Source organism: Phaethon aethereus (genome assembly GCF_964289735.1).
Source record: "Phaethon aethereus genome assembly, chromosome: 3".
Classification (NCBI taxonomy): Eukaryota; Metazoa; Chordata; class Aves; order Phaethontiformes; family Phaethontidae; genus Phaethon; species Phaethon aethereus.
Window position 1 is genome coordinate 29,020,406 of NC_138576.1, and position 13,384 is coordinate 29,033,789.

Here is a 13,384-nt window from a genome sequence, read left to right on the forward strand (position 1 = left end):
TAGGCTGGATGCCTTATTTTTGGCTAGCTGCCCGTTGCTGTAAAATTAACCATCTTAATTTTTGTAATGCTGTTATAAAGGACATTATCTTAATAAAATATTTTGGATCATAGTAATGGGGAAGGAACAGCAAACGGGAATAGTCAGTTGGGGGAGCTAACACGCTGTAGTGCATCTGCCAGCATTTGAGAGGAAAGAATAAGAAATGCAAAATAAAAGGAAAGCGCAAAATGCATTAGTGGAGTTAATGTTCTTTTTTTTTTTCCACGGTAGCTCTTCTTTGATGTTGCGGTTGAAGTACTTTTTTAGCAGCTATAAGCAGTAGAAATTAAACTTCTTTAATTTCCGTTTTTATGATCAGAGCACTCCTGTGAGAGACTTTCTGATATCACTATTATGCTTTCTTCAAAAGCATTTATTTCAGTAGTGGGGCAGTTGTATAAATACTTGTAGTTTAGCTTCTTGAAAAAATGTTTTATGACTGCTTTTATCAGATATGGAAGATCCTGAAGTCAGATTTGGATTAATGAGAATGGGACTAGTTTGTGTCCTTAATAAGGACAGATACAGGTGAAAGAAAATACTCAATATCGTATCTAGCCACTAAAAGGCCATGACTGTAGTTATCCATTTTGGTACCAGGTGTATAAACCAAAATGTTCTTCTGATTGGGGTTATGACTTTGTTTCAGGAGCATCAAATAATATTTCTTCCTTTCCCAAACAGGATGGGGAAAAATGCTTAAAAGTGGAAACTGTCTAAAGCCCAATTTTACCATGTGGAAACTTGTGCCAAGCTAAAACAATAACTATGTCCAAGTAGGTTGCAGTTTGCACTTGTGAAGGAAATGGTTCTGAATTTTATCTTAGTTTCCTGCTATTTGAATCCTACAGTTTTCCCTTTGCTTGAAAATCGATGGTGCTTGTCTTACAGGTGATGGCAAAGGTCAGAAGTGATGCATGTCTAAGAGGGAAATATTGCCTTATTGACAAAGTTAAGCTAAAAATACATATTCTGTCACTTAGCTCCATGCTCAAAGTCATAATAGAAACAAAATTGTATGTGGAAAGACTTAGAAGTAGTTTGGTTGTTTTTTTTTAAAATGCTAGAGTTTGTTAAAACAGGGAAACGTATATCATTAGCACTTCAAAAAACATAACAGGTTACTCTCATCCTAAAGTACTTGATTTCAAAGGAAGGAATACATTTGTCAGTTTAATCATTCAAGTTACAGAAGATAGATGTAAGTGAAACCGCTTTATCACAGAATTAACTGTTCCTTTTTTTAAAATTGTTTTTTGTTCCAGGTAAAGAAAAAAAACCACACTGATATCTAGGTTTACGGCTACCTCTTGTTATTTACTGTAGTTATGTATTAGGGGGGAAAAAAATCCTAGGGAGACCACTTTTCTTAGAATTATTAGCAGTCTGGGAATCTGGTTCAACCAGTATGTAATACTCTTTAGGCCACTGTACTGCAGCTGAAGGATTTGGTAGACCAACTGGCAGGTCTGTTTGCAAAGTAATGTCTTTTGCAAAGCAGCCTTACTAACTGGCTGCAACCCAAAATAATTGGGTTGATTGGAAAGCTACCTGGGTGTTCTAGTAAGCTAACATTGTGAGGGGTAGGTAGATGGGGTGAAGTTTGACTAAAACATTTAGACTTAAAATGAATTATAGTATTCTCTTACAGACTTTTTTTAACAAAGCTTGGTTCACAGGAGAATATAAACACACCTCAGATCTAAGAGGGAGAAGTGTTGGCTGGAAGGAGGGGAGAACATGTACTTGTTTTTTTGTGCACTGGCAGGGTGGATATGGAGGGGTCTTTATTTACCCTTCCTTAGTGGATCCTTGTACTATAAGCATGATTTTGTTATTAGTCATGGAGACAACTAGCTTTTTGCTGCAGCAATTCTAGTTGTGTGTATTTATTTGCACATATGGTGTTGGTGATGTTCTATAAAATTGTGGAATTATGTAACAAATGTGATTGAAGAATATATAGCTACTGGGGATGTCCCTTTTCACCTTCATAAACATAATGAAGAACAGTTTGTAAATTATGCAAAATGCTAATTAAAAGTTTTAATTTGGTAATCATCTCAGTTTGATTAGAAACAGATGCTGATTATCTGCAGAAATCTAAATGGACCCTTAGAAGATAGCTTTTATTGCTTAAAATTGACTAGTGAAACTAAAGTCAAACTAAAACACAAACTGTACAGTTACTTATGCCCCCTTTAGTGTGCTAGAACACTGTGATTCTTACTAAATAGCTTTGTGTGGTTCATGATTTGAGTTAAATAGGACCTTTAGAGTCCACTGTAAGGGTGAATCCTTTTGTACTGGCTACTATACACACTCCTTCTGGTTTGAAGTACATTTTTTTTCCTGCTTTGAAAAAGTTAACATTCTTTCAAATAAAAATTGCAAAAAAGGCTGCAGTGAAAATGAGGTGATGAATAAAAACATTCTTCCTCCTGATCTAGCTGAAAACAACCAGACAATATTTGGAATACAGTCTGAATCCTGAGGCAGATGTTCTGCTGTAACCCGGGATTTCTAAAGTAACGTGAATTGGCAGCTGTACCAGAAATGCAGTGGAGAATAGGTGTCTTCTACACCATGTTCTTCAGCTTATGATAGAAGAGATGGGAATGGTACCCACACCACTTGTATGATGTGCTCTATCACTCAATGGTTGACCAGTTGACACTTGACTGCCATTTATCTAATGGCTTGGAAATAATGAAAGAACAGCAAGTCCTAACCTGATCCTTGTAGATCCTCAGTTCTTAGCAATTGGAAATCTTGGATTCCTGGAAGAAACTTGGTATAGACAAGGAGAGTGGTGTCATCAAGTGTCCTCTCTTTTCCTATAAATATTTTAGACATTCTTTTGAGACAGAGGGGAAGAGAAAATTTGGAAATCAATGATGTATTTCTAAAAATGATATCCATATGTTTTTCAAGAAAAAAATAAATTCTTTGGATAATCAAGCTGTTAAGTTCTTTTGTAGTGGTTGAGGTTAAGAATGTTTCCAAGATGAGTTTATTCTTCACATAGCAGTGAATGAATGCAGTAACTTTGGAAATGTTTATGTTGTTCATTAGTAGAGCAGCATAAAAACTGATAGGCTAGTTTGTGCAGGATGTAATTACACTGCAAGTAGAATTTACTAGCTGCTGGTTTGGATGTAAGCTTTGTAAAATGGTCTGTAAACACTGAAATACCCTTTCCCGCTAATCCTGTATTAAATCTAGAGAAACATTTGTTAACAAGTTTCTGTAAAATTGAGTCTGATGTTAGCATCCCAATTTGTAAATGAAAGAAAACTCGTTCCCTTACTTTCCATAAGGATCTTCTGTTAGCTGTTCAGTCATGTGTGACTCTCATAGGTATGTGGGGATGTTTCTAGAGTAATTGTTTTGTTCAGCTTTCCTTTTCATGGATGTAGGGAAATGTTTGTCAGGAATGTAGGAAGCTGGACCTGTGTTGCTGTGTTTCTCTGTGAATATGGTAACCATGAATTAGCTGCATAGTTAAGGAAGATCCATAAAATGTCCTGTCGATGCCCACTCCTGACTTAAAAAAAAGCCCAAACAACATTTCAGTTGATGGATAAGAATACATAATAATTCCAAGTGCAGCCCTTTGTATTTTTAGGGATGCCAGCAACCTGAACTTGAGCTAAAATAGTAAGTTGTAGTACCATGGGAAATACAATTTTCTTCTTAATTCATTTGTGCCTGGCCAAAATGGAATCGATACCTCTTAACAAACCTTGTCATCAGATTTGTGAACAAGAGATTTATGAGCCTGTAGAATGCTTTATTTAAGGCTCTTCATGCTCTTAATTGGTAGGACAGCTGGGAATGATGTCCTTTCCTAATCAAGCTAGTATTCATTAACCAGCTGAATACACTTTAAATTTATATTCTTAAATTTAATGGTACCTATGTTAATACTTTTGTACTCTAGTTCTGGCTTAGTTTGTGCTGTGCTGTGTGGCAATGGAGAAGATTGACTAGGAAATTACTGCTTTGTCCGTTTGATACTTATATTGCAATATAGCGCAGTATTGAGAGACTAGCGCCATCCATTTTGAGAAGGTTGTCGTGCCATTCAAGTACCAGCTGCTCAGTGACTAAAAGCAAGTTTTAAAAAGTTCACTTCCTAAGGACACCAGTGATGTGTGCATGTAGATACTTGAAGCTGAGTCTTGGAAAAGGCAAGGACTTGTGCATTAAGTTTTTGTTCTTTACTGGGTGACTTAGAAACAGCAAAATTAAGTAGTTGTGCATGTATAGTAGTATAATAGGTGCATGCATCTTTAGTTCTCCATTGAAATGGAGTAGGGATATCAAGTTTATTTTGAAGTTTTTGGACAGCCTTACTGCCAGTGTTTGTTTAACCAAGACTTACATATTAATTTATTAATTTTTTAATCTAAATTTATGTGTGTCTCTGTTTCCAGAACAATTCTGTGATTAAAATCAATGAATAAACTCCATGTAGAAAGCAAGAAAACTACGAATAATGGAACTTGTCCCAATTCTTCCTTCCTTCCTTCCTTTCCGCTCATGCCTTCCCTTTCTATGTCTTGATTTTTCTAATTTTTCTAAGTGTCAAAAACTTACGATGAAGTGTTGAATTTTGCGATCTATGACACATGACGCACTGTCACTGAAAAGGGAAGATCCTTTTCTTGGTGTTATTGGTTTTGCTTGTGCAAAGCAAAGACTGACTTGGTGATAAACAGTTTCAGTTTATTAAATGGCAACAATCTAATGAGGCAAAACTAGTGAATTGTTTTCGTGGGGTGAGTTGAATTAGTTCAGTGTGGAGGGTCAGATGAGCACCAGATGGCACACTCAGAAGATTTCTGTTGATTTTTTTTTTCTTTGATTTTTTTGAACATCACACTATTTTAGCTGGTGAACATCATTGAGCGCTGTCAAAAGTTAAGTAGTCTGTTTGTCTTTCCGATGTTGATTAGAATCCTAAAAGCTGTATTTAATTGTCTCTAATTTTTAAATAATTACCGAATGTGTTCTTGCAGGTGCCATTTTAGGATGCAATTATTAAATGTACAAACTGTAGTGTTCTTATTGAAATAAAATAATAAAAAAAAGCTTTTCCAGCTTGCATGCACCAAGAAAAATTGGGATACGTGTTTCATGATGCTCTGTATGCAGAGGTAGAGGCATGACTTAACTAAAAGCTTGAATCTGAGTTTAGACTATAAGGAACTTTTTTTCATTGCATTGCCTCTTCAGTGAATTTTACACAATTTTATGTGAAAATGGTGAAATCCTTATGCCAATGCATGGTTATTTTTTATGTTCTAGTCTTTAGAGAAGCAAGTTTTATTTTTAAATGTGTTCTAGAGTGATATCTCAGCTTTAGTTAGGGGCTAGGGATATCCTTGTTTTTTCTTCTCCTCTCTCCCTTAGCTGAAAACATGAAGGCAATAGGAATTTGGTGAAAAGGTAAGGAGCAAAGCATTTGTAGGGCTGCTGAAGATTTGCCTAACCTGTGAGATACTTGAGGCTGTAAGAAGTAAAGTATTTAACAGCTTTGTAAGTATTTATTTGTTATTGTGTTTTATTTTTGTTGGTTTTAAAAAATACAATTTCTGACTGTGTTTTTGGTAGCGCTGTCCACAAACTTGTCCAAATCTTAGTCATGGTCCATTAAGTTATTCTTCTGGAGGTTTCACCAGGATCACTTTTACCCCAACAGTGTTAACTTTTTTGCTAGGGAGATGCAAGAAAATATAAAATCACCGTGACTTTTTACATCTGTACAAGATTGATGTGGTCAGATTATTAATAAGTAAGGATCTGGACAACTTGTAAAGTTTGGAGTCAGTATACTTTTATATGTATATTAAATAAGATAAAAGAAACCTTGAAATTAAATGTAGTACTGAATAAGATGCTTTTATTGATTAAAATGAGCAAATTAATTTTCGAGAAACAAATAAGCAAGGAATCTTGGCCTTTTTCCCCCTTCTCATTCTCCCCCCAACCTGCAAGCCTGTCTGTAAAACAGTAACTGGACTGTTTTAATGGCTTTTTGTAACAAAACTATTCTTGGCTCAGTTTGACTTTTCTTCATGAGGTACCCTAGAAGAAATGGTGCAATTGTTACCACTATAGATATACTATATGTTGTACTGTTTTTATTAGAAGACCGAGGGTTTGGAATAACATGGTATACTGGGCTCTCTTAAGCAATTTCTATTGAGAAAGCATAAAATGGTTACATTTGAAAAATGGAAGTCACTATTCTGGAATTAAAATTAAAACATCGGTCTATACTAGTTGAAAGGCAAGCGTGCAGGCTGATGTGGTGACTTAGATTTATACATCTGTAAACAAGAAATATATCATCTGGAAGGAGTAGTAGGGTTTTGCACTGTGTGAAATTTGTGTATAGTTCCAGGGTGTCACATTTGAAAAGCGAGGATCTTTCAAAGACTAACAAAAACAAGATTGTTAGTGAGAGTATTTTTATAGAAAGTGTTTTCTATCACTTGTTATCACTTACACAAACACATTTAACTGTTTTGATACAGCTACTTTGTTAAAGAAAAATGGTTTCCTTGCAGGCTGTTTTTCCCTGGAGCATTAGATTTTCACATGCAGCAATATAATGCTACTGTGTATTTCCTCGGTCTTCAAAGTTAAATTCTTCTGCCTTGCTGGCAGCTATATTTCTTCAAGCTGGTTTTCCTGAGAGACTACTACAGATTACATCAAGATGCAGACATGGTAACCATAAGCCTTCCAGATATTGCTGCATCGGCCATTTCATATGCATCTATCAAATCACTTTCACAAAGGGGATTTGCTGAGCTACTCCTCCAAGTTTGAAATGAAAGGGTCCTTCCTATGATTTACAATTAAAGTGTTTTGTTTTGTTTCATTTTCTCAGTTTTTCAACTGAGAAGAAGGAAAAAAGTTTTGTTTAAATGTTTATTTAATTGTATAGAAGTGTTAGTCAACAAATAAGATATCCTGCCCCATTCAGAAAAGAAACCAAACTGTGTATTGTTGTAGTTTAACCCCAGCCAGCAATCAAGCCCCACGCAGCCTCTCGCTCACTCCCCCGCAGCGAGACGGGGGACAGAATCAGAAGAGTAAAAATGAGAAAACTCGTGGGTTGAGATAAAGTCAGTTTAATAGGTAAAGCAGAAGTCACGCACACAAATGAAGCAAAACAAGGAATTCATTCACCACTCCCCATGGGCAGGCAGGCGTTCTGCCACCTCCAGGAAAACAGGGCTCCATCATGCGTAACGGTTACTTGGGAAGACAAATGCCATCACTCTGAATGTCTCCCTTCCGTTTTCCCCCAGCTTGATGTGCTGAGCAGATGCCATATGGTATGGAATATCCCTTTGGTCAGTTGGGATCAGCTATCCCAGCTGTGTCCCCTCCCAACTTCTTGTGCACCCCCAGCCTACTTGCTGGTGGGGTGGGGTGAGAAGCAGAAAAGGCCTTGACTCTGTGTAAGCACTGCCCAGTAATGAAAACAGTTCTATATTATCAATGCTGTTTTCAGCACAAATCCAAACAACAGCCCCACAGTAGCTACTATGAAGAAAACTTACTCTATCCCAGCCAAAACCAGCACACTTAGGCACATCCCCTTCCATGGAGAGGAAGGACACAGAGTGTCTTTTTTCTCCTGCTTTTGGAGTCGGGGTATCTATTGCGTGTGATAGCCTTGGCTTCGTTCCTGACTAGTCTCTGAAAGCTATCTTGACTGCAGCCTTATATCACCTCTCCTTAGGTATTGGAGGACGTTTTCATTTTATAAAGAGCAGTGTCACACAATGTAGTATATGTTGTGACATCTGTGTCCATCTATGTTTTGGGAAGGTGTTCTGTGTTCCTTAACATTTAATCTCTTCTAGTCAGGGACTATTTCCATAATACATTATCAAAAGCATATTGTGTAAATAGTTTAAGAGTCTTGTTGCATGTAGTTAATTTACAAGGCATAATTGCTGGATTACCAGCATGTATGATTTGTTTTATCAGGGTGTATTATTTATGATTTAATTTTTTTTATTTATTACTTTTTTCAGGTTTTAAAGCCTGAGCTTAATCATGACTTAAAGCACCACAGTTTGATTTTGAATTTTGTTGTTAATTGTTTTCTGTTGAACAAAATCCAAAAACTATTTATTGAGTAGTAAAATAATTAAATTTTAATTTTAAATGTGGCTTTTCTGCCATATTTGATGCTATCCAAAACCTATATTATTATGTAGTTGGAAAGCATAATGTGTATATTAATGTACATTCAGTATTTAAGCTTTTATATTAGGAAATGTAACATTGTCCATGATTTTTCAAGCTAGAAATTTTGGCTTAAATACTTTAAGAAGTTAAATTAGAATATTGCTGCTTACTTTAACTGTTTCAAGAACTGTGAAAGCACTAAAGCACTAATATCTCAGGAACAGTAAATATCCCATTGTTCTTGCTCCTCAAAAAAAAAAAAAAAAAAGACAAGAGAGAAATCCATGAATGTAAGATGATATGTCTTTTTTTTTTTTAAACCTGGATTTAAAAATGAGCTGAAACTGATTTTTTTATTTAAAATCTGGCGAAGTCATTTAAGTGCTTACTAATTGCCACTGAGTCATCATGCTTTGTTTTAATGCATGCGGTAAATCTAGATATGACAGGGATTGTCAAGAGTTTTATTTTGAAGAGCTTGGTTTTTAAAAATCGTGTGCTTATAGTTCTTGTGTTAATGTTTAAAATTATTATTTTATTTTAAAATCTGCACTGCTGCTTTAGGAGGAATGTTACTTAGCACTATTGACCCCTAGTGTTTTACTGGTTTAGGATTAACTAATTATTAGTGATCACTTACTGAATATGTAATCATTCTCTTTGCCTTGTCAGCTAAAGTGATATATGTATATTTACAGATTAAGTAATCTTTTAGCTTGTGTTACTAAAAAAAAAAAAAGCCTAATTCTGAAGCATTTCAGCAGTTTTAAAACAAGCTCTTAATTTTAGGTTAGTGAAGACCTGAAAAATGAATTGGCAAATGAGCTGTATACATCAACCCCTGGCTTCAGTATGACTAAAGTAAAAGAACAAATGTTCTATAAGGTAAGTAGAAATTGGTATGTTCCACAGATTTGCATTCATTCTCTTTCATTTAAAGTTGGAGTTACTAATTTTATGTAATACTATTGCTAACAGTTAATCAAAGTATCTAAATTAACTGAGACTAATGAGGGTTCCTCTCCTTCATGTCATGTTATAAGGGTAGATGGAGGGACTGGGAGAATGAAGGGAGCTTTAAACTACCATTAATATCTTCTGTCCTCTTCTGCTATCCCTTGTCTTTCGCCACAAAAATGGTCTTAAGTTTTAATGTTTCCCTCACAAATGACTTAATTTGCCTGGCTGACAGATTGTTCAGGATGGAGACATTCTCAAACATCTGTTGCTGAAGCTAGCTTTGGTCTGATTGTATTAGCCTGAAATTCTTTTTGCAAGAGAGCAAGGGGAGAGGAAAGAAATACCTTATGTAGCCCACTGATTCTTCTTTGGAGCAAAGTTGGTTGGGATCCAGACTTGTTTCCAAGACACTTTATAGGTAGCTCACATGAATCAAGTATTTCAAGATGTCTGAAACAGAAGGCCAGCAGAACTCCATTTTCAATTATCAAATCAGTAACTGATGCAAAGCTATGTAACTGGGCTAATAATCGTGGATACAAACTTGAAAGTATCTTATTTTGCCTAGTTGCATGACTTTACGTAAACATTATTTTTCCCCTGAAATAATGATCAGCTATTCAAAAGGCAACATTTAATTTCAAAATCTTTATGTTTTTCCTGGGTAGAGCTTTGTTAAAAGAAAAGAGATTGACTTAAAGCTTTCCAGTCCATCTTGAATCTTAAGGTTGTAAACACTGTTACTGCATTATTTTGCTCTTCCACAGTGTGGGGTTTTCTGCTTTCTCAGGTTGGACTTGCAGATGCTGTGGATCTGTTTAGAGCCAGAAGAGTGTTTATTAAAGATGGTTTTGCGTATGTGCCACTTAAGGAGATTGATGCGATCGTTTTGAATAACTATAGAACAAAGTTATCTAAAGCATTGGCGGTAAGTCTGATAGTTTGATTTTTATGGCTTTTGTTGCATTGTTTAGTGACACTCTTGGACAGTAGCCTTTTAGATTTTTAAATCTGTCTGTTTCCATCTGGAGAACACTGGGAACCCTATCAAAAGTGCTGACAGCACTAAAAAAGAGTTCATTGTAAGTTGAGAGTTCATTAATTTTTAAATGGAATTTAGCATGTCATATGCATTGTAAAGAAATTTGTGCTAGACTATTTTAAAATTGTTTCCTGCATAGAGACTATCATAACTTTAAATTGAAAATGTTAGCCCCATACAGATAACTGTTTTTTTCTCTTCGTATCAATCTTTTCTTCCACAACGTTTTGCAACAGTTTTTTGTTGAAACAAGTAAAATAGTGATTTTCTTTTTTTTTTTCTTTATTAGTGAGAACTGAAATGAGGATAAGTCAGAACATGTCAGGCAAAAATAAAGTCTTCATGGTATGAATGTTTGAATGTATGGTATGAATGTATCAAATCTAGTTAGGACACCTATGGTAAATACTGTATGTGAATGTTCTTCTGTTAGTAATTTGGTGATCAATTTAGGAATTGCTAGTTTTACAATATTAGATTCTTCACAGGGTTTAAAAGTTGGTGATCACAGAATTTGAGTCCTAGAATAACATGTTGAATAACATGAAGACATTTTGGATTGCTTTTTAAAAATGTTTTCAAAGTCTTATATTGCTGTGTCACATTAATATCAAGGTTGACCATGAGTGTTCGGTAAAGAAACAGTGTGAAGTAAAAATTAATTCCTTTAAGAAGCTGCTGGTGTGCTAATTTTATAGTTTAATATTGAATATAACTGGAGTCTGTGGGATTATTTAATGTGCATTGAAAAGTGTGATACTCTTATGTGAATATTCCCCTAAGAACTCTTTTAACTGCAACTAGAGACATACTTATTTCAGTTGATGCATAATGTTCTTGCTGAAAGCTGATAACACTTATGTGGGCTTTAAAAACAATGTATTCTATAGAACTGTGGCTTAGTACACAAGTTATCTGCCCCTGTTTAAAATACTTTTGAGAAGCTTCGTGGACTTTGGAATTTGCCTGTTGTGTGAGTAGCTGAGGAGAAGTCTGAAAAAAAGTAGGAACTGTAATTAGTAGACTACATGGTTTTCAGTTTGAGGAAAAGTCTGCAACTTTTTCTTGTGAACACACACTATCTTTTATATAATTCATTTAACCCAGATAACTTTGGTAAAGCTAGTAGTTGCTTTATAGTAAAGAAGTACTTCTTTATGTTATCCTCTAATTACAGTTTAGAAATTTTAACACTTTCATGAGCTTGCAAAACTACCTTCTGTAGAACTGCTACGTTTTAAGTTTTTGCAGTATTTCAGGTTTACGTTAGTTTTCAGTTTTAATAAATACATTTTGTTTATTAAAGTTCACCATGTTTTCAGAGTAAGGAATAAAAAAAAAATCAGTGATTTCTGTCCTATTCCAAAGCTCTTGCTTGAAGTTGTGGGGTTTTGATTACTAATTTAGTTTGTGAAACCACATTTAATAAACTGTGTCAGCTAATTTTAGCCAGCACAGTGCACTGCTGAGAGAAGCTAGGAATATTATTAAATTGAGTCTTTTGGAAATGAAGGCCAAAAATCCAGCATGTTCTACAAAGGTCAATCTAATGTTATTCTGTTATACCACACGGAGGCGTAACTGGTGTGTGACGCTTGGTAGTTGGATCATGGGTGTAGTTTTCAGTGGAACAAAACTATAATCCTCAATCACATTTCAGTGAAACGATAAGAATACACTTTTAAAGAAATGATTGTACATAAGGAATTTTTTTAAAATCTAAGGATGGTAGCAGTTTCTGTTCTACAACATAAAAATTAGGAGGATAATCTTTAGCCAAGTACCTTTTTTCCTCAGCCTTATCTAAAGAGGCACATTTCAATAGATGTTGTGACACAGTGGCACACTTCCAGTATTGTTTGTGAAAAGTAGTTGTTGAAATACTATTTGGTCCAGGCTTAAGTTCTGCAAGTACAGCTGGTTTAGTATTGCTTGGTAATGCTTTTGTAGCACATGGATGTTTGTGTGTGTCTGCTGCAAAGGAGAAATCAATCAAGAGAAATGTGCTGAATGTCACACGCTAGGGTAGTATAGAGGTCTTCATGACTTTGCGCAGAAGTTGTGCATCATGGCCAGACTTCATTAAGAAATAATAGAGCCTTAACAGCATCACTGATTTGTTATTTAATTTGTCTCTTAATGAATGTATTTGACAACAATACCACTTTGGGAAGCATTACTTATGTGTGCTTTTGGGAGTATGTTTTAGTGTTTTTGCAGCATCTGGCTATTTACGCTTTGTACTCAGCACATTTTAATGCGTAATCCTTGTTTTATTAAAATTTGACAATTAAAGTTCTTAATGGTGTTGTTATAAATGATTTAGTCCCAAACAGGATTCCAATTCAAATTTACAATTTATTAAGCGAATAGAGGCAAGCAAACAGCGCTGGGTGCGCCGGGAGTCTCCACTCCACCAAGACGCACGCGGTACAGTTCCTGTTTGTGGTTTGTATCCTGTCCGTTAATACATATTAATGAACAGGCGTGTCTTCTTCAGCGCATGCCCTCTTCTCCTTCTAGAGTCTTCTCCAATCTTCCTCGGCATGCCCCCAGGATGACCCCAAACCTTATGAATGCACGTTCTTTACACAACACTATATGGTCAGTGGTCAAACTGGTTTGAGCTGATATACCAGCAAAGTAGTTTAACTTTCTCCTGTAAAATACCCCTTTTTATGGTGCAGGAGAAATCCATAAAGTACAGAAGATTACACTTCATCACACGAATCAGTTGAACATATTTCACAGTGTGATAATCCAGATCAGGCTTGAATGCTGTTTCTAAGGAAGGGGCTTGTATCTTCACAGGGTCATGAAATTAGGCTAAATACTTGTACCTTCTATGGGGTAGTTTGGCCAGTACTTCTGGCTTTGACAGTCTGTTACAAGCTTCTAAGGGACAAAATACCCTAATAAAGATACTGGAAAGACAGTCTTTCAGGAGCATGGTTTTGAGGAATCTTTCTTAGGGCTCTCATTAATGGTTCAATTCTTCAATGTTAAAGCATCTTAGTTTTCCAGTGTGGGTTGTTTGTGTGGCGTTACTGATTATTTGTACCGTGATGCATGTTTTGCCTCTCGGAGCTTGTTTGGTGCTATTCCAAGGAGTCACATGCA

At 35.6% G+C, this 13,384-nt stretch overlaps 1 protein-coding gene across 1 annotated transcript in view; it reads left to right on the plus strand.

The window, feature by feature from the left end:
- The window catches only part of PRIM2 (DNA primase subunit 2), a gene marked incomplete at its 5' end in the record, with an annotated part of 129,761 nt that overhangs the window by 17,395 nt on the left and 98,982 nt on the right, over positions 1 to 13,384 (plus strand). Inside the window, 2 exons of the mRNA XM_081998173.1 lie at positions 9,052 to 9,147; positions 10,013 to 10,150. Of these exons, the coding sequence (XP_081854299.1) occupies positions 9,052 to 9,147; positions 10,013 to 10,150 (234 nt within the window). The remainder of the gene's footprint in view (positions 1 to 9,051; positions 9,148 to 10,012; positions 10,151 to 13,384) is intronic.